This window comes from Eretmochelys imbricata, chromosome 12 (assembly GCF_965152235.1).
Source record: "Eretmochelys imbricata isolate rEreImb1 chromosome 12, rEreImb1.hap1, whole genome shotgun sequence".
Classification (NCBI taxonomy): domain Eukaryota; kingdom Metazoa; phylum Chordata; order Testudines; family Cheloniidae; genus Eretmochelys; species Eretmochelys imbricata.
Window position 1 is genome coordinate 26,026,637 of NC_135583.1, and position 25,279 is coordinate 26,051,915.

The window sequence follows — 25,279 nt, forward strand, 5'->3', positions numbered from 1 at the left end:
ACCAGCCTTGGTCTACTCCCTCCAATAAGAATGCTAATGCTGGACCTTCTTGGGAGAAATTTTTCTTCTGATAGCCTACAATTCTAGATAGCGAATTATCAGACTCTGATTTTGAAATATGACTTTATTGATTACAATAAGCTCTCTCGGCTCTCTAACAAGTTTCCTCAGGAGCTCAGACCTCAGTTCCAAGCTATCTTGGATGAAGGGAAGCTCATAGCATGGTTGTCCCTTCAAGCATTGCTGGGAGCAGCTGACACTTCCTTTTGTTCTATGACTACTTTGGTAGTTATGACCCAGGCTTCCTGGTTTCATTCCTCGGGGTTTCCTAAGAAAGTCCAAGCAGAAGACCTCCTTTCAACAGTACTGTCCTGTTCAGTGAAAAAACAGACAAATCACTGCACAGTCTTAAGGAATCCCAACCTACCCTCTGTTCCCTAGGGATTTACACCCCTGTCCTTGGAGAAAGTACTCCACCTCCTTATAGGCAGCATCTTGATACCTCAGCCCTTTTATCATCAACAGGTTTGCAGACCACTCAGGAAATGCCAGAGGGTTCACTGTAGCAGACAGAATGCCCCACCATTGTTTGTTCCTCACCCGCAGCACCCCACCAAAAAAGTCATTTTGACGTAAATTTTGAAAGCCGTTAGCCAGTCTCCTCACAACCAGACACCCCTACACCCTTTGGGGTTGCCTGCTGCGCTTCTTCCCTATGTGTCAACATCTCTCTTTGGACAGATGGTCCTGGAGACTATCTCCAAGGCCTACACAATAAGAGTTCCTGACCATCCATTCATCCATACCCCCTTCTTTGTCCTTTTTCCGGGGGGCCCTTTTACAAGAGGTTTCTCAGACAGAAAGTGGACTGCCTTCTACAACTAGAAGCCTTAGAGCCCATGCCTCAATACAAGGGGAAGAGTTTGTATTCTGGGTGCTTCCTCATTCCCAACAACAAGATCTCAGACAAATTAATGTCTTCATACCCCATTTGACATTCAGGATGACAACTCTGGCCTCTGTAATCCCCTTGTGACACTTTGGGGTTCAACCCAGGCCAGTAAGGGGTTATGTCACCCCCTGCCCTGCAACTCTGGGTGCCTTATGTGCTGTGTTGCTGTGGTTTGCAGTCCTGACACCAACAGCCAACATACAAATATGCAAGTCACGCCCTGCTTTCCACCAGCCAGGATGACCCTTCCAGTCCTGAATTTCCCACAAACCATCTGCCCAGTAGTGTCCAGTCCTCTCGCTGAACAATTACAAAAGTTAGGAAGTTTGCTGTTCCCTTAAAGAGATGGTACCAAGCAGTTTATTACCTTAACTGGGGTTAACAAATGCTCTGTTTTAATCAAAGCACTGAATTGGTTTACTGCAAAGTAAAACAAGCTTATTAAACAAAAAGTCATAGGTTTAAGTGATACCAAGTATAAGGAATAAAGATAGAAAGAGTTACAAGTAAACAAAAGTAAAAAAACACACATCCAAGACCAAAACCTGATTTAACAAACTAGTCTCTTGTTCAAAGAAGTATTTCTCACCATGTCTCTTTTCCAGATGACTGACCAGACTCTGTGACCAGGATCTTTCACAGAGCTCAAAGTTCTCAGTTCCTTTGTCTCCACAGGTGAAGGGTAACTTAGGGATTCTCTCCGCTTCTTTTTACAGTCTAGTAAGCCCACATGAAGTTCCTTTCTCCTGCTGGGTATAGACACTATACTGTCTGGTGTAGACACCGTGCTGGTTCCTCCCCTGCTGTGATTTTTACAATGCACATGATCTCTTCCTGCAACCTCTGATACAAAGCAATAGCTCATTGAATTTGCCCAGACCTGGTTTGAGGTGTTGGTCTCCTTTCTTTTTCTGAAGAAAACCTGTTTATTAACTCCACCGACATATCTGGTTTAAACATATACTGGAAATATGTGATTAAAATATCTGTAAAGATCTTTCTGGGTTTACTGTACATACATCACAGAAGAATATTAATGATTGGTGTGTTGTTAGTTTTCCACTGATATATTACGTGCCACCTTCTGGGTTCATATGACAACAGTGCCACCTGGCATTGGAGTTCTCTTAGGGACACATCCCTCCATCAGAGAAGGTTAAAGGTCTGGAGAAACAAGTATCGACCCTGCGTTGCATAAGAGAAACTGAAGATTTCCTGGACAGACGTCAGGTTATGCTTCTACGGACACAATGTTCTGAAGATTCAGAGCAGGCTGCGCAGCGGGGACAGGAGGACGGTGAAGAAATCTGGCAGCATGTGACCTCCAGAAGAAGAAAGGGGAGCGTCCACGTACCAGCAACGCAGATACAGGTAAGCAACCATTTTCATGTTCTCTCCACAGATACTAATGCGGAGAGTGGACTAGGTGATACATCTGAGGGAAGGGAACAGAAGGAGACTCCGCCGATTGGAAGGCATGAGATACACTGTCCTCGGGATGGGGGTTCCATGACCACCGCTCCCAAGAGAAGGAGGCGCGTGGGGGTGGTCAGGGACTCTCTCCTCAGGGGGACTGAGTCATCTATCTGCTGCCCCAACTGGGAAAACCGAGAAGTCTGCTGCTTGCCAGGAGCTAGGATTCACGATGTGGTGGAGAGACTGCCGAGACTCATCAAGCCCTCAGATCGCTACCTCTTCCTGCTTCTCCACATGGGCACCAATGATACTGGCAAGAATGACCTTGAGCGGATCACTGCAGACTACGTGGCTCTGGGAAGAAGGATAAAGGAGTTTGAGGTGCAAGTGGTGTTCTCATATCTGACTGCGTTATGAACAAAGGGAAACCCCTCCTTCTCAGGATGTTAGGGCCCACTCTACTGGAGCACACGCTATCTCTGTAAATTCTCTCCAAAATATACCTCTCGTAGAAATCTGTAGAAATGGTAAACTGGGGCTCATTGCACACCTTTACCATCCACTATGCCTTGGTCCAGGCTTTTTCAGCTGCTGCATCCTTTGTCACAACAGTCCTTCAATCAGTAGGACAGCATGGGTCCCTCGCGCTCTCTATCTCCTCAATGATTTCTGCTTGTGAATGACTCACAGCGAATACCCATAGGAACCAACACTCGAAGAAGAAAGAAAGGTTACTTACGTTATGTAACTGGAGTTCTTCAAGATGTGTGGCACCTATGGGTATTCATAACCAACCTCCCTTCCCCTCTGCTCAGATCCTCATATGATTCAAAGAAGAGTAGGAACTGGAGATGTGGTCAGTCTACACTGCTCCTTATTTTTCAGTTTACATCATGGGGAAGTACAGGGCGCAGGTGCGGACCAACAGACACTGCTAGTGAAGAGTCTCCCAGTCTCAGGCAAATGGATGCACCTACAGTGAACGCCCACAGGGACCACACATCTTGAAGAACTCAAGTTATTATAAGGTAAATAAACTTCCTTTTATGAAAGTTAAGAAGAACTGAGATAGCGAGTTTGGAATGGAAGCTGCATGTCAACTCTGACCATAATAGTTGCTACTGTTCCCAGAATAAGGCCATGTCTACTCTCTACATGGGCTGTGTAGTGACATGGCTATGTCACCATAACACTGGAGGTTTTCCATCGCTATAGGAACTTCACTTTCCTGAGCAACAGTAGCTAGGTTGACAGAAGCCACCTTCCATTGACCTCACTGTTTCTACACCAAGGTTAGGTTGGTATAGCTATGGCGCTCAGGGGTATGGATTTTTCACACCCCTGAGCACTGTAGCTATGTCAGTCTAAGTTTAGATGTAGACCAGGCCTGAGTAATCTATGTCCTCAGCCTGCAGGCCTGAGTAATCTATGTCCTCAGCCTGCAGGCAGATTGCTTGGCTGAAAATGCCGTCTTCAGGGTGGAAAATTGGTTGCTGCCTCTCTACTCCCCTTTTGAGGAAATTCTGGATCAGTGGGTCTATGTAAATGCAAATCCAAAATGCCCTCTCTATTGCCTACCCTAATAGCTCTTTCTGTGCTTGCCTGTTTAGGAGTAGTGAGCAACCCCTTCCACAATCCCCTGAATACCAGTGGTGCAACTTGTCCATCAGCATCCCTTTCATCGTTGCAAAACAACATACAGTTTAAGTGACTTAGAGGACTTTGTGTGGTTCCTTTGCACATGGTGACATTTACTTTAAGGGCTAGATTCTGATATCTTTACTCATGTCAAGTAGTACCTTACTCCACAAATAGTCCCATTAGCTTCAAGTTAGTAAAATCTGTAAAATTCTTTGGGAGTCATTTTGATTAAAGGTATTTTCCAAATGTTCATCGTTATTACAACACAGAAAATAATGGCTATAACTAAATGAAATCAAGCAGAACACAAGTACATTGTTTACATGTGTATATTATGTTTGTATATTTTCTATAATTCTTATGAAAAATACATTTCTAAATTTGCCATCTCTCCTATATTTCCAATTTTGATTACGTTGTATTGACGGAATTGGAATTGCGTTAGATGGCAGGAAAATTAGTGTACACACACAACAAATCATTACCATGTTGCTTTATTAGTATTGTTTTAGTTAAGAGATATAAATGTTGTAATTCAGTATTTATTCTTTTTTTCCTTAAGCACGCATACAGGAATACTTTGTTTCTGTTGGTGGATTAGACGTATTAGCTGAAGTACTTATCAAGCTGGTCCGGGATTCATCTGGAAGTTACTCAAGCGCAAAACTTGCAGTAGTGGTAACAAAAACTCTAGATGCTTGCATTGCTGATAACTGTGAGTGAATGGACCCCAAACATTTTTATATATATGGTATTTCTAGAAATAAACTAGTAGGGCTAGATTTTAGAAGAAAAGTGTGTAGATGGACATGAAATGACAAGTAAGTGTACATATATTGCACATGTGCAAAATACAGTTTTACATGTCAGAATTCCCTAAACACTCACCAACTGAAATTAGAAGGAGTGAAGAAAATGCACCTGCACCTGTTGGGATTTGCAGAGGCATGAGGGTGTGACCAACAGTTTGATTTTTAGCACATAGATACACAAACAAATGTAGGTGCCCCTAAGTCTTTGGAGAAGCTTGACGACTTTAGAGGAAGTGTCTCCAGTTGTTCTATGGGGAGGAACTTATGGCTGATAAACCTAAGAGTTAGATCTTCATGTCCTCTCCAACTGCAGTGAGTTTTCTATGTGCTGAATCTGGTAAAGGATTTGGGGAACCTTTCCAGGGGTCTGCACCCCAGTGTGCTGCAGAGCCCTGATTTATCAGGGCTTCTTCCGCACCAGGATTTGGGGGATGGGACAGTGTTGGGGCTGAGAAAGAGCATTTACAGGACTGGACCACTGAAAGCAGAGGATACTGACTTCAAATGTTGGAGAGAGGGAGTGAAAGCAGGGGGAAAATGGGGGCAATCTCAAGGCTTCTTTGGGGATATGGAGGACACCCTGAAAAGGAAAATGTATTTTTGCTGCATTGTGTTGTGTACTTACTGTTACAGTTTAATTAGTCTCTTTTAAATTATTTTATACTAATAGCTGCCGTTGGTGATGTCCTGGTAAAGTATCACATCGTGTCTAAGCTCCTGAGGTTGCTGACTTATGATACTCTGGATTCAGGAGAAAAAATTAGTATTATTCTTACACTTGGGCATTGCACAGAAGGTTGTGGTAAGATTCTGATTTCTTTTATGAATTTTGATTTGTGGCTTTAGCCACTTCAATGCCACACTCCTCAGCAGTTTTCATTAAAATACTATACTTCAAAGCAAAGTTCTTCCACATAATTTAATTCAATGTTAAAACTCAAAGAAAATGTCTAGTTTTCTGTAGTGTTCTATCTTTGGTTTTGAAGAACTGTTATCTCCATACAACATACAGTATCTTCAGGATTAAAAGAAAGTAGAGTCTCATGAGGAGCCCTCAAAGGACCAAATCCCGTTCACCTCATTCACATAAGGTGAAATTCACTTTGTCCAGAGGGCCAGAACAAGACATCTGCATCACATAACTTCCACTTTAAGCCCTATTTTAATTGCTCCAGTAGTACTTGGTCCATAGGTGTTGTGCTGACCCTTTGCACAGGGATAAATTTCACCTATAAAAAAAAATTACTGAATTTAATAGCATTGTTTCGGAAGTAAGAACAGGATTTTGTCTGAAATGCTTTTGCCTGACATCTTAGTGTCAGTTTGTTGTCCAAAGTAAAGTTGCTCAACTCAGACTGTCAATTGGTTCCCTGTGGCAATGAAAGCAAACTGCATGGATAGTTGCTAGATACTGACCATTGTTTGTTTATATTGTTCGCTTTTCTCTCACGAGCACTCTGGAATCTGTCAAACAGAATATCTTGTAAAGCCCTAATCCTGCTTCCTTTGAAGTAAGTGGTAATTTGACAGTTTCGACAGGAGATGGATTGGGCTGTAAAGGAACTAATTGAATCAAAGGCGGGCTTTGCTCTTTGGAAAATATATTGCAAATATAAATTTGATGATCTTGTAGAATATAAGAGAATTTTTATTTTAATATGTTATTGTTTGTAGAGTTAAGGATTTTTTTGAAAGAAAATAAAAGGTCCAATATAATTAGAGAGTTTAAGATCCTGTCTGAACTATAAAAATGTTTTTGCAAATGTTAGCATGCAAATGTTAGCATAGTTTTAGAAAACACAGTTTTAGACAATTACAAGAATTATGCATGTGGTGACTGTTCTTTTCTTGCCTAGGGAAGAACTGATTATATAGGCTCGGTTTACAATGCAGATTTTTGTACTAGTGTACCTAAATTTCAAACTGGAGTAAGCCAGACAATTGTAAATCATAGTTTACACTATGCATATGTACGTGAGAGGTTTGTTTGTTTTTTGCACTAAGGTAACTGCACTAGTGCAAACCAAGAAAACAAAATAACCAACAATCCTAATGAAAAATAAGGCCCTAGTCAACAACTGAAATTCACTTGGGTCCCATTTAATAAATATACAGGTTTTTTACTAACTTAAACTCTAGGTTTTTTTTAAATGCAGACTTTTAATTATGGATAGTTATGTATTTTTCACTTGAATTTGCAATATTTACTTTTTAGCTGACTCAATCCGTATTGGATTTGCTTATACAACTACTGAAATTTTAGAAGTGACTGTTTCATACAGTAAGTTAGAAGTTATGAATCGTCCCTAATTGCTTCCTAAACTGGACAAAAAATAAATAAAACAATTCACATAAAGTAGTTCATGCATTATACGGAAATTACCCAGATATGATTTAATGAATTTGGCTCATGATAAAAAGAAACATTTTGCTGAATTTTACTTAAAGTTCTTTATACTGTCTTCTAAAGATAATTTAAGAAAACTGGTAACCATGGTACAAGTTAGAAACTGATTTATTTTCCTTTAATGCTAATCTTCTTTAGAAGAAAATCAGTATGATCTACTTCAGAACAATGGCCTTCCACTTATGATTCAGTTATTAACAGAGTCTCAGGATGAAGAAGTAAACAAAGCTGCTACTTTTGTGCTGCAAAATTGCAAGCAAATCAGTAAGCTTATTGTTGTTTTAAAAAAAAATGAAATTCATTGTTCTCAGTATTTAAGATTTGTAACCTTCAAAATAATTGTAACTCTAGCAGGTTGGTGATGGAGTGCACTTCAGTAACCCTTGTTTTCCTTGGGAATAGTTGTATATTTACAACCATAGAATGGCTATAACGTTTAGGGGGTGAAAGTAAAGTTGCAGAGTTTCAGGTGAATGCATAATCTGTGAACACAAGGCTGATTCCTTTTAAATTATAGGGTTGCCAACTTTCTAATTGCACAAAACCGAACACCCTTGCCCCCCTGCCTCGCCCCTTCTCTGAAGTCCTGCCCCTGCTCAGTCCATCCCCCCTCCTTCCATCGCTTGCTCTCCCCCACCCTCACTCACTCGCTCCTTTTCACTGGGCTGGAGCAGGGGGTTGAAGTGTAGAGAGGGTGAGGGCTCTAGCTAGGGGTGAGGGCTCGGGGTGAGGCCAGAAATGAGGGATTCAGGGTGTGGGAGGGGGTTCTGGGCTGGGTTCTGGGGTTGGGGTGCAGGAGGGGTTGAGGGCTCTGGCTGGCGGTACAGGCTCCAGGATGGGGCCAGAAATGAGGGGTTCAGGGTGTGAGAGGGGGCTCTGGGTTGGGGCAGGGGTGAGTATTCTGGCTGGGAGGTGTGGGCTCTAGGGTGGGGCCAGGGATGAAGGGTTTGGGGTGCAGGAGGGGGCTCCAAGCTGAGGCAAGGGATTGGGCTGTGGGCGGAGGTATGGGCTGGGGGTGTGGGCTCTGGGGTAAGGCCAGAAATGAGGGGTTCAGGGTGTGGGAGGGGGTTCTGGGTTGGGACAGGAAGTTGGGGTGCAGGAGAGGGCTCCAGCTAGGGTTGCAGGCTCTGGGGTGGGGCCAGAGATGAGTGGTTTGGGGTGCAGGAGGGGGCTTAGGGCTGGGGCTGAGGGGTTTGGAGGGTGGGGGTGAGGGCTGGGGTAGGGTGTTAGGGTGAGGGCTCTGGGAGGGAGTTTGGGTACGGGAGGGGGGTCAGGACTGGAGTGTAGGTTCCAGAGGGAGTTTGGGTGTAAGAGGGGGGCTCAGGGCTGGGGCAGGGGTGCAGGCTCTGGGAGGGAGTTTGGGTATTGGAGAGGACTCCAGGCAGGGGCAGGGGGTTGGGATGTGGGAGGGAGCTCAGGGTGCAGGCTCCAGGAGGGAGTTTGGGTGCAGGAGGGGGTTAGGACTGGGGGTTGGAGTGTGGGGTGTGGACTCCAGGAGGGAGTTGGGGTGCAAGAGGGCTGGGGCAGGGGGTTGGGTTGGGGTGTGGGCACCTCTGGGCGGCGCTTACATCAGGCAGCTCCTGGGAAGCAGCGACATGTTCTCCGGTTCCTAGGCAGAGGCGCAGCTGCCTCTGCCCACAGGTATCGCCCTCGCAGTTCCCATTGATCACAGTTTCCATCCCATGGAAGCTGCGGAGCTGGCTTTCAGGGCAGGGGCAGCACGCAGAGCCTTCATGGCTGCCCCTGCGCCTAGGAGCCGGAGGGACATACCAGACACTTCCCAAGAGCCGTGTGGAGCTGCATAGGGAGCCAGCCCCACACCAACCGGACTTAATGGACTGGTCAGCACTACTAAGTAAAGCCACCAGAATCCCTTTTCGACCAGGTGTTGCGGTTGAAAACCAGACACCTGGCAACCATATTAAATTAGCTCTAAACCTGTGATATTGTCTTTAGAAACAGAATTGGTTTTTAGCAGTAAGTGGAGTCCTTTATAGGTCGATTAATTTGTAGACAACTCCACCAACCGTTTAGGTGCTGATTCTTTCTACTGCTTATATGAGGTAAAAATAATAGAATTGACAGTTATGGCAAGATATTATACTCTTTTCAATGTGTTCTGTGGCTGAGGTTTGTTTGTTTGTTGTTTTTATAAATGAGATATGGTCAAGCATTTTTTCAGTGCCATGATCTGAATGCAACAGGTTCATTAGAAAACTCTATTTTATCTTTCATTTACTTATAAAAATATATTTGTAACATTCAGTTCTAACACATAAACCAGTTTTTATAAGCCCAGTATCTATGTGCAACTCTATGCCTTTTTGTGCACACAGTTATTGTGATTATGTGTGCAATTTGGGTAATAGTTGGTACTTAACTGCATAACTATCTATCCAGACTACTGCAGTACTGCATATTCATATACGGGTGCATAGTTGCGACCACATTTTTGCTTGTAGGACTTGGGACACTTACAAACAAACTAACAAACAAAACCCTTGACTTATAGTGTATTTCCTACTGAATTTCCATTTTTTGGTGGACAGTGATAAAATATTACAATCAAACCTTAACGTATGGCCTGATCTTGATAAGAACTGGGAGGCTACAGCTGTCATTGAACTTCAGATCAGGTCAATGGTAAAGTTGTTTTTCAAGGAACAACTTCTACAGAAGCAAGCTTTACTATAACTGCAACTCAGTATGGCCCCAATTCAGCAAAGTACAGAAGCACATGCCTACTTTCAAGCACATGAGCAGTTCCAATGGCTTCAGTGAGACTACTTACATGTTTAAATATCTTGATGAACTGGGACCAATAGCTTTCAAAATGCAAACTGCAATTATATACATTGAAGCTATATGAAACGTTCATTCTACTTCATTATACCCAAATTTACTACAAACAGGTTGTAATATATATTGTAACTGAATAGTGGATTTGGGATTTTTATTTTTTAAATGTTTAAGCTATTAAAAATATAAAAATGAAATGTTTTTCAGTATACTATTCAGAAAGACCACATTTTTATTTTATTTTCTGCTTTACAAAGCTGAGAAATTGTCTCTGAAAATAAATGAATATTCATTAAATCTGAATGATGCAGAACAGTTGAAAATGGATCTACAGATTAAAGAGAGGAATCTAGAGGACTATTGGAAGAAAGTAAAAGAAATTTTACACAGAATAGAACTTCTTGAAAAAGAGCATGATGAGGTTGGCATGTTTATTCAGAATATGGTAAACCTAAGCAAATCTCTCAAAAGAAAGCTTTTTCCTCAAGAGTTTAGGGAGAAGTAGGAGGAAAGAGATTAGATAATCTCAGTGAACTATAAAAGTGGGAAAGAATTGGACATCTGCAACTCTTCATTTTGGCATTACTGTATATTATAATAAGATAGAGATGAGGGGAGGCACTCAGAGAACGGAATGAATACAAGGTTGAGATCTTAGTTTTAGTGCATTGCAAGAAACGGTACAAAATATATTGTAGAAAATCCAGTTCTGTAGTACTTAGTATGCAGTTAATCCAGGTTGAACAGTGAGGCGGAAAAAGAATACCCACATTTTTGTAAGTGTCTGTAACCGGTTGTGTTCACCACCGCAGTGCCTCCTGCTGGTCACTCCCAGAATTAGCTCTGTCCTAGCCGCAGAGGGTGCTCCGCAGGTGGTGTCCCGTCCATTGCCTGCTCGGCTGTGCTGTCTGGGACCTGCGTTGCTCCCTGGCTTGTGACGTCCTCTTCTGGACGCAGCTCTCCGGCTGTGCCCCTGCTCTTCCAGGGTGGGTATCAGCAGTCCTCAGTCTGCACCTGCTTTCGTGGCCACCTGCCGCCCCAAAGTCTAGTCACTTGCCTCAGGTACAAGACACAGTCCATTGGCCATGCTCCTCCATAGTAAGGTGCGCTGTAAGAGGGGAGGGGAAAACCCAGGCCTGCCCACTACTCTGGGTCCCGATCCAGGGACCCTCTAGCGGCAGTCTCCCACTGCCCTCCTTCAATCCCCTCTTCTCCCTGTGTACCCTGGGTCACTTCCCCTTGGCCCATGCACCTTCTTGGCTCTTTTTGTCAGGGGCTGCCATCTGGCAGGTGACAGGCCAGAGCGCTCTCTCTGCTCCCCTGGGCCTGCCCAGCACTGCTCTAGCCTAGGTGCTCTGTCTGCAGGAAGCAAGTCCTTCTCCCTTGCTTGTCAGGAAGAGACTGCTGTCTCCTCTGCTTTGCAGCCTTTATATAGGGCCCAGTCTGGCCCTGATTGGCTGCCTTTCTGCCCTTCTCTGGTTGGCCAGGTTCTGCACAGGCTCCCACCAGCCTGCATTAGCCCCTCCTCTGCCAAAGTGTGGCAACTGCCCCACTATACTGTGCATATGTATTTTGAACCTACCATTTCCACATTTGTGTGTGAAATGCTTGTGCAGTCATAATAACTTCATGCACAAATGTGTACTCCAAATATCTAGCTCTAAAATGTAAACTCTTAAGCCTTCTTATGCTAGGACTCTGTTTATATCTTGTTTGAATTGATAGACCCAGGTAACTTTCATGGTTTATTGAAAAGTAATAGTCTATATGTATTTCAAATTAATTAAAATGTTTCTTATGTTTAAAGGATATATGCAGCAACTTTCAAACTGTGGAAACAGTACATAGCCATCAAAAGCAGTATCCAGCTAAAAAAAGCTATATACTATCTGTAACATAAGGGAACAAATCAGATAAAAAGCCTTGTAATCAACCCTGTAATAGAAATGGAGATGGCATAATTTGGGTTTGTTAAGTGACAAAGCTAGAAAGTAGTTGTGTGAAATGACCTAGAATCATACAAGAAAAGCTATAAGCATATTGGTCTGAGTGTAACAGAAAAAAATGATGAAATATTCAGATAGAGCTCAGTATGTATAAAGATTATTCAGTGTTATATAGTACTGTATCTGTCTTGTTCAGCATGCAGTTCAGTCTTTCCTTGCTGGTTTCCTATGTCTGCCATTACTATCTGGTCCCTTTAGGTAGTCAGTAGCCAGGTGCTCAGTGACTTAATTTACATGAGTCTCAGGCCTCTAGAACTGCTCTTTAATGTGACCCAGTTTATTGCTTTCAGATCCAAGTTCTCACTAGGATACAGTGCCTTTAAATTCTTTTTCATAGCTTTTCTGGATTTCTTGTTAACAGTGTCTAACTAGAGCCAGGCACTTCTGCAGCTTCGTAGTTAACAGGATCTACCCTCAAATTGCCCAGTCTGTGTTCTTCTCACCCTACGATAGGATTTATTAATGCTTTGTACAATCATTAATTGGTATTTTTGCAACATAGGAAACAGTAAGAAGACAAATATTTGTTGATATACCTCGGGAAGCAGTTATGCAAACGACACCAAAATACCGTAAAATGAATGCCAGTGATCCAAAAGCAAACACTGAAAGAACACATACAAAAATGCAGTGTTCACAGCTAAATTGTAAGTCTGATGATTTGGTTCGTACTACATCTGCAAATAATCAGTCATCCAAAAATGGAATATTAAAGACTGTGACTCCAGTAGATGCTTCTACCAGAGAGAGTGAGCAAAATGTTACTCTGCATTCAGCTGATAAACTACAAACAGGTAGTGTACAAAAAGGTCATACTACAAATGAACGAACTGCTTGTGAGAAGAAACAGTGTGTTCCTCAAGCAAGGTATAGTATTTGATGCCTCAATGCAAAGTAAAATGTAAAGTTGCTGTTCACTTAATGAAAATTTCCAAATCAGATGTCATTTTATTTAATTATTTCATTATTTTTTACTAACTAGCTCTTTATTGTGAGAGAAAACGGTCCACTTTTTGGTCACCACAGCTTTTCTTAGGTGTAGATGTAGTATCTTTGCCATCTTAGATCAAAGAAAATAGAATCTCAATGCAATAAAAAAAAATAAAAGCATTTTGTCTTTGTACTCTAGATGAAGTGGTTGCAGCTATTTCAAATGCATTTATAGGTACTATTTTAAAAATCTGATACAAGATTAAATATTTAAACTATAAAATCCATAATATTTTTCTCCCCGGTTTTCTCTCACATTTCTTTTCATAGAATCATAGAAGATTAGGGTTGGAAGAGACCTCAGGAGGTCATCTAGTTTAACCCCGTGCTCAAAGCAGGACCAACCCCAACTAAATCATCGCAGCCAGGGCTTTGTTAAGCTGGGCCTTAAAAACCTCTAAGGATGGAGATTCCACCACCTCCGTAGGTAACCCATTCCAGTGCTTCACCACCCTCCCAGTGAAATAGTTCCTAATATCCAACCTAGTCCTCTCCCACTGCAACTTGAGACCATTGCTCCTTGTTCTGTCATCTGCCACCAGTGAGAACAGCCTTGCTCCATCCTCTTTGGAACCCCCCCTTCAGGTTCTTGAAGGCTGCTATCAAAACAGCCCTCACTCTTCTCTTCTGCAGACTAAATAAGCCAAGTTCCCTCAGCCTCTCCTCATAAATCATGTGCTCCGCCACCTAATCATTTTTGTTGCCCTCCGCTGGCTGGACTCTCTCCAATTTGTCCACATCCTTTCTGTAGTGGGTGCCCAAAACTGGGTGCAATACTCCAGATGTGGCCTCACCAGTGTCGAATAGAGGGGAATAATCATTTCCCTCGATCTGCTGGCAATGGTCCTCCTAATGCAGACCAATATGCCGTTAGCCTTCTTGGCAACAAGGGCACACTGTTGACTCATGTCCACCTTCTCTTCCACTGTAATCCCCAGGTCCTTTTCTGCAGAACTGCCACTTAGCCAGTCGGTCCCATGCACTGTAGCAGTGCATGGGATTCTTCCATCCTAAGTGCAGGATTCTGCACTTGTCTTTGTTGAACCTCATCAGATTTCTTTTAGCACAATCCTCCAATTTCTCTAGGTCACTGTGGACCCTATCCCTACCCTCCAACATCTCCCCTCGGCTTAGTGTCATCCGCAAACTTCCTGAGGGCGCAATTCATCCCAGATCATTAATGAAGGTGTTCAACAAAACCAGCCCCAGGACCGACCCTGGGGCACTCCGCTTTGATACTGGCTGTCAATTAGACATTGAGCCGTTGATCACTACCCGTAAAGCCTGACAATATAGCCAGCTTTCTATCCACCTTATAGTCCATTCACCCAATCCGTACTTCTTTAACTTGCTGGCAAGAATACTGTGGGAAACTGTATCAAAAGCTTTGCTAAAGTCAAGATATGTCACATCCACTGCTTTCTCCATATCCACAGAGCCAGTTATCTCGTCATAGAAGGCAGTCAGGCTGGTCAGGCATGACTTGCCCTTGGTGAATCCATGTTGACTGTTCCTCATCACTTTCCTCCCCTCCAAGTGCTTCAAAATGGATTCCTTGAGGACCTGCTTCATGATTTTTCCAGGGACTAAGGCGAGGCTGATCTGTCTGTAGTTCCTCAGATTCTCCTTCTTCCCTTTTTTAAAGACGGGCACTCTGTTTGCCTTTTTCCAATTGTCCGGGACCTTCCCCCGATTGCCACAAGTTTTCAAAGATAATGGCCAATGGCTTTGCAATCATATCAGCCGACTCCCTCAGCACCCTCAGATGCATTAGATCCGGCCCCAGGGACTTGTGCATGTCCAGCTTTTCTAAATAGTCTTTAACTGTTCTTTCACCATTGAGGGCTGCTCATCTCCTCCCCATACTGTGCTGCCCAGTGCAGCAGTCTGGGAGCTGACCTTGTCTGTGACTGATTCTACTGGCCATGGGTAAAGACTGATGTGGAGCAGTATTGTAAGACCTGTGCCTGGTGTATGCAACGGAAGACTCTACTCACGAGAGCTGCTCCACTGTTTCATCTTCACAGTGAAGGCCCTGTGGATTTGGTCTGTATAGATTTTCTCACGATTGAACCCGATAGCAGAAATACTTTTAATGTGCTAGTCGTAACTGATTATTTCACAAGGTATGCACAGGCCTTTCCCACTAAAGATCAAAAAGCTCCTACTGTTGCTAAAACTCATTGGGAGAAGTACTTTGTGCATTATGGGTTGCCCAAGCGGATGCACTCATATCAAGGACAGGACTTTGAGAGTCAATTAATTCAGGAACTTCTGACTATGCTAGGTATAAAAAAATCTAGAACAACATCTTATCATCCACAGGGAGACCCACAGCCTGAACGATTTAATCAGACCCTGCTTAGTATGTTGGGAACCTTGAATACCAAATAGAAATCGAGATGGAGCCAGCGCATTAGCCATCTTGTGCATGCTTACAACTGTACCCAAAATGAGGCCACTGGGTCTTCTCCATATTTCCTAATGTTTGGACCTGAAGCATGATTACCAATAGACCTCTGTTTTGGGGTGTCAGTGGATGGGTCTTCCCACCAGTCTTTCCTCCAGTATGTGGCTAATTTAAAAAAATTAAATTGTGTGCTGCTTATCAACTTGCTCTGATAAGATGAACCGGGGCAATAAAGACCGTTATGACCAGAAGGTGGGATACTGTGATCTGCAACCCGGTGATCACGTTTTTTTAAAAAATCTTGGCCTCCCCGGAAAACATAAACTTGCAAACCGTTGGGATTTGCAGCCCTACATTGTGGAGAATCAAATGCTCAGGCTATATATCACCGAAAGCCTGAAAAGAATGGCAGCCCATTAAAGACTTTACATCGAAACCACTTACTTCCTCTGGGGCAACACGTCAGAATGGATGACCCATCAGATATCGAGCCTACCCCTCTATCCAGATCATCTAACCCAAGGACAGCTCTGATGTCTGAAAGTTCCTCCCCCAACTCCATAGGTGGTACTAGCAGGCTACCATGATGGACATAATTGGTCCCCCATCAGAGACTGATTCTGAGGAGGTTTACCCTGAATATATATCTATGTATCATGAACCCTCAGATATGTCTCCTGGGTCTGTTGTACTGTCACCTTAGCCAGATCAACCTGAAAGTGCAACTAGCACACCCCTTTTAAACCCTGAAACTTTTCCAGTCTTTCCTATGGGAGAAGTTCTTAGGGAGGGCGTAGATATATGCAACAATCCCCCTGGGTCTTCAAGTGTAGGGAACAAGATTGCTACAGATGTTGCTCCTTCTACAATGGGTAATTCTGTGGTGGATGCTGAAGCTGACGGAGCTTTATTAACACGTCCTGTTGGGGTGGAAGCAGGGATGGCAGAACCATTAAGGAGGTCCCAGCGAGAAGTCAGGCTCCCTCAGCAGTTAACATATGATGTGGTTGGAGTCAGCAGTGAGTTGTCCAGCCCCACAGTACATCATGGGGTGGTTGTGCTGAAAGATTTTAAAACACATGTGGAGTCCAAACCAGAATATGTATCCTCTAAGGATGAGCTCAAGTGTTTTTCATGGTGGTGCTCACCTCAGGCTAGATGCCTAAATTGTGCTTATTCTAGTGGGCCTATACTTTACCCTCCATTGAATGTAACCTCAGCTAGCAGTAGGAATTAGGAATGTATGTATTCTATTGTAAATGAATCTGTTTTTCTTCTTTGTTCTGGTTCCTTAATGGGGACATTAAGGATTTTTCTGTTTGGGGGAGAATGTAGGCACGCTTTACTAGAGGGGCCTCTGAACTTTATTGGGAGTGTTCCAGTTGGGAAGAACCTGTGTGATGCAATCTAGCCTTAGAGAGGACAACTCCTATCATGCTTGGGGAAAGGGTGAGAGACTCACTCTTGCAGGCAGTGCAGGAAGAGCAGGCGGTTGACTCCATTTTGGGAAGAGGAGTGAGATTGCTGCTGTGGAGCTCTGCCCAGACCAGGAGCTGCTGCTAGGAAGCCAAAAGCTGCTGCTGCTGGGAGCCTGCGGGGGCTTTGATCAAGCAGGGAGCCTCAGAGGCTGTTGGTGGCTTCACTGGAGCCAGGGCAGAGACTGTTGCTGTGCCTAGAGCTGACTAAGATGGGCCTGCAGTGAAGGAATTGTGAGTAACCCCCACTCTGGTTTGGGAAAGTATTTGCAAGGGAAGGGGCACTGCAAAGAGAGTCTGAGTCTGAAGAGAGGCAGAGTGATTGTCCCACTGAACCAGGACCCAGAGCTGCTGACATTTGGTGGGGCCAGCTCCAATCGTCAGAGAGGTTTTGTGGCTTGTTGCCTTGGCTGGACTGATGCACAGAACCAACAGAGTACTGTCTCTAGCTGCAGATCTTCCAGTGCGCCCATGCAAGCATCTACGACTCTGAAATCCAGAGGAGTGTATGCTCCAAGGAGGGGTAAATGGTGGCATTGCAAATGCCAGTTAAATAGATTTCATTTATTACTGTAAAGTATATTTGTTAATTGATTTTATTCAACTGCCCCCTGTGGATTTAAATTAGTAGTGACGTATAATCTTAGACTGTTATACCCTGATTTTTTTAAGTTGTTAAGTAAAGGTGTGTTAACTCTAGTTTAAGTATATTGGATGTATATTATTTATAATTGGTATTTCTGAGTTACACCCATGCCACAGATTATATTATTATTATTATTATTTATTATTAGAATAGCTTTATTTCTGGAGGTTACTAAGGCACACCATTGAGTGTGTACCGGGGCCAGCCAGGTGGAGGCACCGCCAATTTTAAATTCCTTTAGGAGTAAAGGGACTGCAGCAGAGGGGTGAATAGAGGATTCCCACCTATCCATCACCACTGGGATACTCAGGATCTTCTTTAATGTCAGCAATCTCAGGCACACAGGTGAGTGTTGCCTGCTCCCGAGTAACTCAGGGAGGAAAAGGGGCGTTACATATGTAAGACACAGGAGGTAATTGTCTCGCTCTACTCAGCACTGCTAAGGTCTCAGCTGGCGTCAATTCTAGATGCCACATTTTAGGAAAGATGTGGAGAAATTGGAGAGAGTCCAGAGGAGAGCAACAGAAAATGATAAAATGTTTAGAAAACCTGGGGGAAAGGTTAAAAAAAAAAAAGGGCATGTTTAGCCTTGAGGAAAAGAAGACCAAGGGGGGACCTGATGACCATCTTCAGATTTGTTAAAGGTTGTTATGAAGAGGACTGTGATCAGTTGTTCTCTGTGTAAACTGAAATTAGGAAAAAAAGTAAATGGGCTTAATCTCCTGCGAGGGAGATTTAGGTTAGATAGTAGGAGAAGTTCTTCTAACCTAGGGATAGTTAAGCACTGGAATTAGGTTCCAAGGGAGGTTGTGGAATCACTGGAGGTTTTAAGAGCAGGTTACACAGACACATGTCAGGGATGGTTTAGCTATACTTGGTCCTGCCTCAGTGCATGGGGGCTGGACTAGATGACGTCTCAAGGTCCCTTCAAGCCCTACATTGCTATTATTTTAAATGTTGTTGTGAGCTTTGGTTTTAACTTTATTAATGTGTTTTTGATCTTTCCAGTGAACACTTGTTTAAACAACCATCACTGACTGTTCAAAATCTGAAACAGGCACAAGTAGCAGGTACAAATAACTGAAGTATATTTTTTTCAGATAATGTTGTATGTTATGGATTGTTATTGGAAATAAAATATGGTTCATAGCACTTACCTTTAAAGTTATATTTTATCATACAGTGTGTATCATACTATATGTACACTCCCATTCCATTATGTACAGTGTTATAAAATTGTAAATATTTGCATAGATTTGGAATTTTATATTAAATATCTATTAAAATTAGAATCTATTTCTTTTGTTTAGATTTTATCTTCTAAAATGTTTTACTTTGGTATTTTTTGTAAAATAATTTCTAATATTACCGAAGGTAAGTTTAGATAAATATTTTCTGCTATGTCCAAAAATCTTTTCGGATTGAGCAATGAAAGCCATCAATAGTACAAGAATTTGTTTTGACCTCTGCTCTAAATATTGGATAGACAAAGAAAATGATCTTGTGTACTGGCATTTAAGCATGCATATTGTTCCATTTTGATTTCACTGGGACTATTCGTGCATTAAATTAAGCACATGTGTAAATGTTTGCAGGATGGGGTGTAAGGAATTAGTGTTGATCTCTGCTTCATTATACCCAGTGTATTTTTCATACTTCAGTTCTGATCCATCTAATCTTTATTCTTGAATAACCTATTGACAATTTAGAGGAGTAAGAGTTTCTCATCTGAATAAGTGTTTTCCTGATTGGTACCTTAAAAAGGGCTAAATTGTGTTCTGTTACATCACTGTAAATCAAGAGTAAGGACTGCTACATGTGTAAGGCTTTGCAGAATTAGACTCTCTAGATTTGAAATAAATACAATGAACCTGATATCCAACTTCATCATATCAATTTTACACATTTGCACCAGGTAAAACTGGTATGATCAAATGAAAAAATCAGGCCCGCTGCATACAGTGAAGCGAAGATAAGGACTGAATTTCCTTGAGTTCATCTGGATTTACACTAGAGTAACTGAAATTCCCATTTGACCTAGAGTATTTTTTTATTCTTTGCTGTTGTATAAATTAAACATCTGTATGTCTTCTAGAAATGTAAAATAAAATTGGACTTATGTATACTGTGGAGAAGTTACCACCAGAAAGACAGTTTGCTTTTTCCATCCTAGTGAAATACACTTTTTTCAAATTTAGAAACAGTTACATTTTGTTCAGGCTCAACAAACAAGGAAAGAAGTATTCCAACTACTTCTGCATCTCCTCAAATGACAGATTTAAGGTGCTCAGGTAAATGATGTTTATCTTAGACTTTTTATTATGATACCATAAAAATCTTTTTATGCCCCATCAGAAATACATTAAACTACTTGATATTACATCTGATTTGACGCATCTACAATACTAATAAGTCTATTGCCTTTAACCTATTTTTGTCCCCAGTAATAAAGTGTAATTGTCCCCATCTGTCACTGGGCAGATTCATCAGCCAGAGCAATCTAGATAAAGCCCACACACTTAAGTTTTAGGTCCACGTTCTTTTCCCAAACAGAAGATACAAAGGCTGAAAATAATACACAACACTTGGATATTTTCCTGCTTTCTGTAAGCAGAAAGGGGAGAGAATATATTCTTTCTCTGCTAAATAGGTCCCCTGACTACTACATCCCCACCCTGCTCCATTGCTAACCCTGGATCTCTCACTACTAAGCATAGGCTGTCTAAGTTGTTGCTGCTTGCAGCCTGCAGTCTCATAACCTGTCATGTGCTTTCTGAACTCAGTCCCCTCAGTCTTAAAGGGCCAAGCCAACAAACTGGGTTGTGTGTATTTGCCATTGGACCCTGTCACAGACTCACACTATTTTTGGGGGGAGGGATAGCTCAGTGGTTTGAGCATTGCCCTGCTAAACCCAGTGTTGTGAGTTCAATCCTTGAGGGGGCCATTTAGGGATCTGGGGCAAAAATTGGGGATTGGTCCTGCTTTGAGCAGGGGGTTGGACTAGATGACCTCCTGAGGTCCCATCCAACCCTGATATTCTATGATTCTATTATTTTAAACTTGTGCTAATATCCAACCTGTTGTCTAATCCTGTGTACGCACATGTCTGTGGCTAAATTGTAGCATTAAGTAGCAGCCATTTAATGGGAACACTGCAATGCTCCAGAGGGTGCTGTGGCTATGCCACTATTAAAGTGGTTGTAGTATGCAGTGCCTTTTACTTCTCAGACAGGTGTTAGAAGCATGCTGTCATCCCTTTCTGGCCACTATATACAGCTTAGTATTAGCAATGTCTCTGGCCCTGGGCACAAGGACTTTTTGTACTTGGCCCCCGTGCATGGGCAGCACATAATGGAGGCTGGGGGAGCCTAAGCCTCCCCAAACCTCACACCACCGGGGGGTGAGGGCAGTGAAGGATCTGGGCCCCTGGAAAAACCTCTCCCTGCCACAGGCCCCAGTGGTGGGGGCACAGTTTTTCTGGTCTTGGGGACATGGGGGGCAGGGTGAGCAGGGGCAGAGCATTGGGGGAAGAGGCGGAGTGGGGGCAGAACAGGGGCATGGCTGTGGGGGAAGGGGTGGAATGGGGGAGGGGCTCTGTGTTCAGAGCTCCAGCCAGGGCTGAGAGCTCTGCCACAGTCCTGGCTGAGGCTGAGAGCTCTCAGCTGCCTCTCCCCATGGCCCCGACCAAGCTCTCAGTCCCCGCTTCCCCTGCCAGGGCCATGGGGGGAAGGGCAGACCTCTCAGTCCCCTCACTCCCCAGCCAGTGCCACGGGGGACTGAGAGCAGCAAGCAGGGGCAGGGCCTTGGCTGGAAGGGGTGAGGCCTTGGCCAGAAGAGAGAAGCTTCACCCACCACTAGGGTGACCAGATGTCCCGATTTTATAGGGACAGTCCCGATTTTAGGGTCTTTTTCTTATATAGGCTCCTATTACCCCCCCACCCCAATTTTTCACATTTTTTCTGTCTGGTCATCCTACCCACCACCCATGCCCCTATGGGAGTGTGCAAAGGGAACAGAGGCACCTTGTGTTCTGTCTTGTGCCTTCCTTGCACTTCTACACAGGGTCTGTACATAATCTGGCCCTCTGTGGATATAATTTATTTTCCATGGTCTTAATAAAAACGTGTGTGTGTTTTTTTGGAGAGCTACTACAAAGTGTTAAACAAGCATTTTGAAAAATATACATTTTAGGGCCAGTCTTCCTTGACGTGTACATGGAAATCTAAGAACAAATTGAACCCTTTTTGGGCAAAACAACAAATCTGCTGAGTTTAGTAGTGGCTCGTAGAAATGCATGCTGGGGCTTCAGAACAAGGGTTTGCTGGCTGCATCAAGGTTGAACGTTGCAGAACATGAAAGAGGGAACTTAAAATAAGTGTCACTATTTGGAAAGACTGTGGCATAAGCTCTAAAAACCACTTTGAAGACATTTTTAACAAATAGATTTGCTACATCTACATTTTATATATGCTATTTCTACAACATAGTTTGTTTTTTTTTTTTTTTTTCAGGCTGTATAACTGTAGGACTGCCTTTCACTAGCAGAAATTTTAGCAAGATCTTGCATACTTGTCCACATCAGTGTGATCGTCACAAAGTCATTCTGGAAGCTGAAGAGAGATATAAAAGGGGACTAAAAAAATCAGTTATCTGTAATAACAGTAGTTCTGAGGCTTTTAAGAGTAATTATGAGGATTTTTTATAATAGATAAGGGTATAGTTTAAAAGGTATTTGGAATTAGTAATTTGTTTTGATTGATTCTGATCTAGTAATCTTACATTGGTTTAACTCCATTAACTTAATTGGAGTTAGTCATAATTTATACTGGTGTATACTTGAGATCATAATTAGACCCCTGGTCCCTGGGAGTAGAAACTACAGTGTACATCTCTCTTGTGTGTTCCTTGGTAATTGGCTGTATATCCTCATTATGAATTTGGATGAGGCTGTCTGTCCTCTTAGCCAGAATTAGTAAGCTCCTGCCTTCTACCATTAGGAAAGATTGAATGAGTGCATGACAGCACAACAAGCCCTTTCTCATACCAGTATCGCTTCCTCAACGATGTGAGAGGCTTATAACTCTTGATCAGGATGGTGGGTGAGGGAAAGTACATCCTCAAATACATGTAGCTTTCTACTGAAAAAAAAGAAAAGAAACTGGATTTTTAGAATGAAAGTTTTTAACCGCTAGCATTTACGATGATGATAAAACATTTGTCCTGTGCTTTCCAGAAATACTGTTGACCCCAGCTAAGAAAGGAAGACTGAATACAGAGTCGTCAACCTTCAAGAGCAGAAAAAATCCGCAGGAAAATTTCCGAAGTAAGGGCCCAGTCCTGCAACTGGGGCTTATGGAAAAACTACTTATTATATGAGTAATTCTATTGCACGTATACACAAGGGGCATTTCTACGTAAGCGTCCCAGCCCAGATCCAGACACATTGTATCAGGGCTTGTGTTAATATGCTAAAAACAGCCACGTAGATGTTTTTATGTTCTGGCTCTGGCCGGAGCTCTGGCTCTGAAGCCCTCCCACCTTAAGAGCCTGAGCTCCAGCCTGAGCCACAATGTAAAAGCAACGGCTACCCAGTTATATTTAGCATGTTAGTATGAGTGCCACTAACACAAGTCTGTGGATCCTGGCTTGGAGGCTTGCTTCTAGGTGCTGTGTAGACATACCCATGCGAGACTTCATTCCTCTGGGCACTCTACAACATTAAACATAACTATGCCACTTCAATAATAAATAATAAGACAGTATATCATTTCTGTGTAGCAGAAAACGAGAGAAATAGTCATTGTAGGCATTTTTGCTTTTATTAGCAGGAGATAGTGGATGGATTTGCAGAAATGGGGCTCCCGAACTGTGGTGGAAGTAGAGCAATAGAGGGCACGCATCTCCCTATTTTGGCACCAGACCACTTTGCTACAGAGTACATAGACAGAAAGGGCTACTTTTCTATGGTTATGCCGTTGTTGGCAGATCACCAGGGATGCTTCACCGACATGTGTGTTGGCTGGTCAGGGAAGGTGCATGATGTGTGCATTTTAAGAACACAGAAAATATGCTGCAGAGTGCCTAGTAGTTCTGAAAGTACCCATTTGTTACTGTACAGTGTGACACAACTCATAGGATCAGTGACCGTGTAATAATCAGATATTTACAGCAAACACCACAGAATCAGTAGGTGCATTGACTGTTTATTCATAGATATACATCAAGCAGCACACAATTCCTAACAGGCCCCAAAACATCAGGTTGAACACAGAAAGCTACAAGCAGGACCTTTCTTTCCTGACGGGGAGATTACCATTGGTAATACTGAAATGCCTGTAGTGATCCTGGGGGACCCTTGGTCCCTGACTCATGAAGCTGTACACCAGCCACCTCGACATCACCATCAAAGGATTCATCTACCTGTAGGTGCAGCTGAATGTGGTTTAGTAGGTTGAAGGGACACTGGCATTGTTTACTCACAAGATTGGATCTCAGTGAAAAAAACATTCCAGTGGTTACACCTGACAGCTGTGTCCTGCATAATATCTGTGAATCAAAGGGGGAGGACTCTTAGGGTTGACATAAGTAACACAGTGTCTACACTCACACTGTGTCAACGTCAGTACATTTGCCCGGGCTCAACGCCACTTGGGGAGGTTGTGTTACTCCATCACTGTAACTGGGCACTTTCATTAGTGGGAGACAAATTTAAGTATAGACACATGCACAACTAGGTCAACATAAGGCAGCATACATCACCCTAACTGTAACGTAGACAGAAAAGGAGTACTTGTGGCACCTTAGAGACTAATCTCTAAGGTGCCACAAGTACTCCTTTTCTTTTTGCGAATACAGACTAACACGGCTGCTACTCTGAAACCTGTAATGTAGACGAAGCTATTGACTTCAGTGGATTTGCTCCTGATTTCCACTAATGTGAGAGGAGAATCATGCCAGTTTTGTTGAAATGCACATTGACAGATTACAACAAGATCAGAGTATTCTTGCAGACCTTGTCTATACATATTCACAATTGTGAATTAAGTAAGGAATATACTGATAAAGGAATATACAGTATTTTCAAAGCACTTTTCCTGGAGCAAAAGCACTGTATTGTAAATATTAAATGCAAAAAAGGGAATTTAGTGACCTAAGAAATGAAAAGCTTCAGCTTGATAACCTAGGAGGGCTGAAGTCTTCTACCCATTCACAGAACAGGCACAGTGCAGGACAGCAGCAGTTACCCCTGAAACTGCCTCCCACTAATTTGCATAAACCTGACATGTACCAACAACTTTCAGAATTATGCCATTGTTGGCAGATCACCAGAGATGCTTCACCGACGTGTGTTGGCTGGTCAGGGCAGGTGCAGGATGTGTGCATTTTAAGAAAACAGAAAATATGTTGCAGAGTGTCTAGTAGTTCTGAAAGCACCCACTTGTTACTGTACAGTGTGACACAACTCATAGGATCAGTGACAGTGTAATAATCAGAATTTTACAGCAAATACCACAAAATCAATCATTAATCGCACTGTTAAACAATAATAGAATACCATTTATTTAAATATTTTTTGATGTTTTCTACTTTTCAAATATATTGATTTCAATTACAACACAGAATACAAAGTGTACAGTGCTCACTTTATATTTATTTTTATTACAAATATTTGCACTGTAAAAAAACAAAAGAAATAGTATTTTTCAATTCACCTAATAAAAGTAC

At 42.7% G+C, this 25,279-nt stretch overlaps 1 protein-coding gene across 1 annotated transcript in view; it reads left to right on the plus strand.

The window, feature by feature from the left end:
• The window catches only part of TERB1 (telomere repeat binding bouquet formation protein 1), a 42,541-nt gene that overhangs the window by 12,343 nt on the left and 4,919 nt on the right, over positions 1-25,279 (plus strand). The window contains exons 8-15 of the mRNA XM_077831426.1: positions 4,572-4,724; positions 5,492-5,623; positions 7,367-7,492; positions 10,285-10,472; positions 12,536-12,900; positions 18,563-18,624; positions 22,066-22,215; positions 22,788-22,877. Coding sequence (XP_077687552.1) covers positions 4,572-4,724; positions 5,492-5,623; positions 7,367-7,492; positions 10,285-10,472; positions 12,536-12,900; positions 18,563-18,624; positions 22,066-22,215; positions 22,788-22,877 — 1,266 coding nt within the window. The remainder of the gene's footprint in view (positions 1-4,571; positions 4,725-5,491; positions 5,624-7,366; positions 7,493-10,284; positions 10,473-12,535; positions 12,901-18,562; positions 18,625-22,065; positions 22,216-22,787; positions 22,878-25,279) is intronic.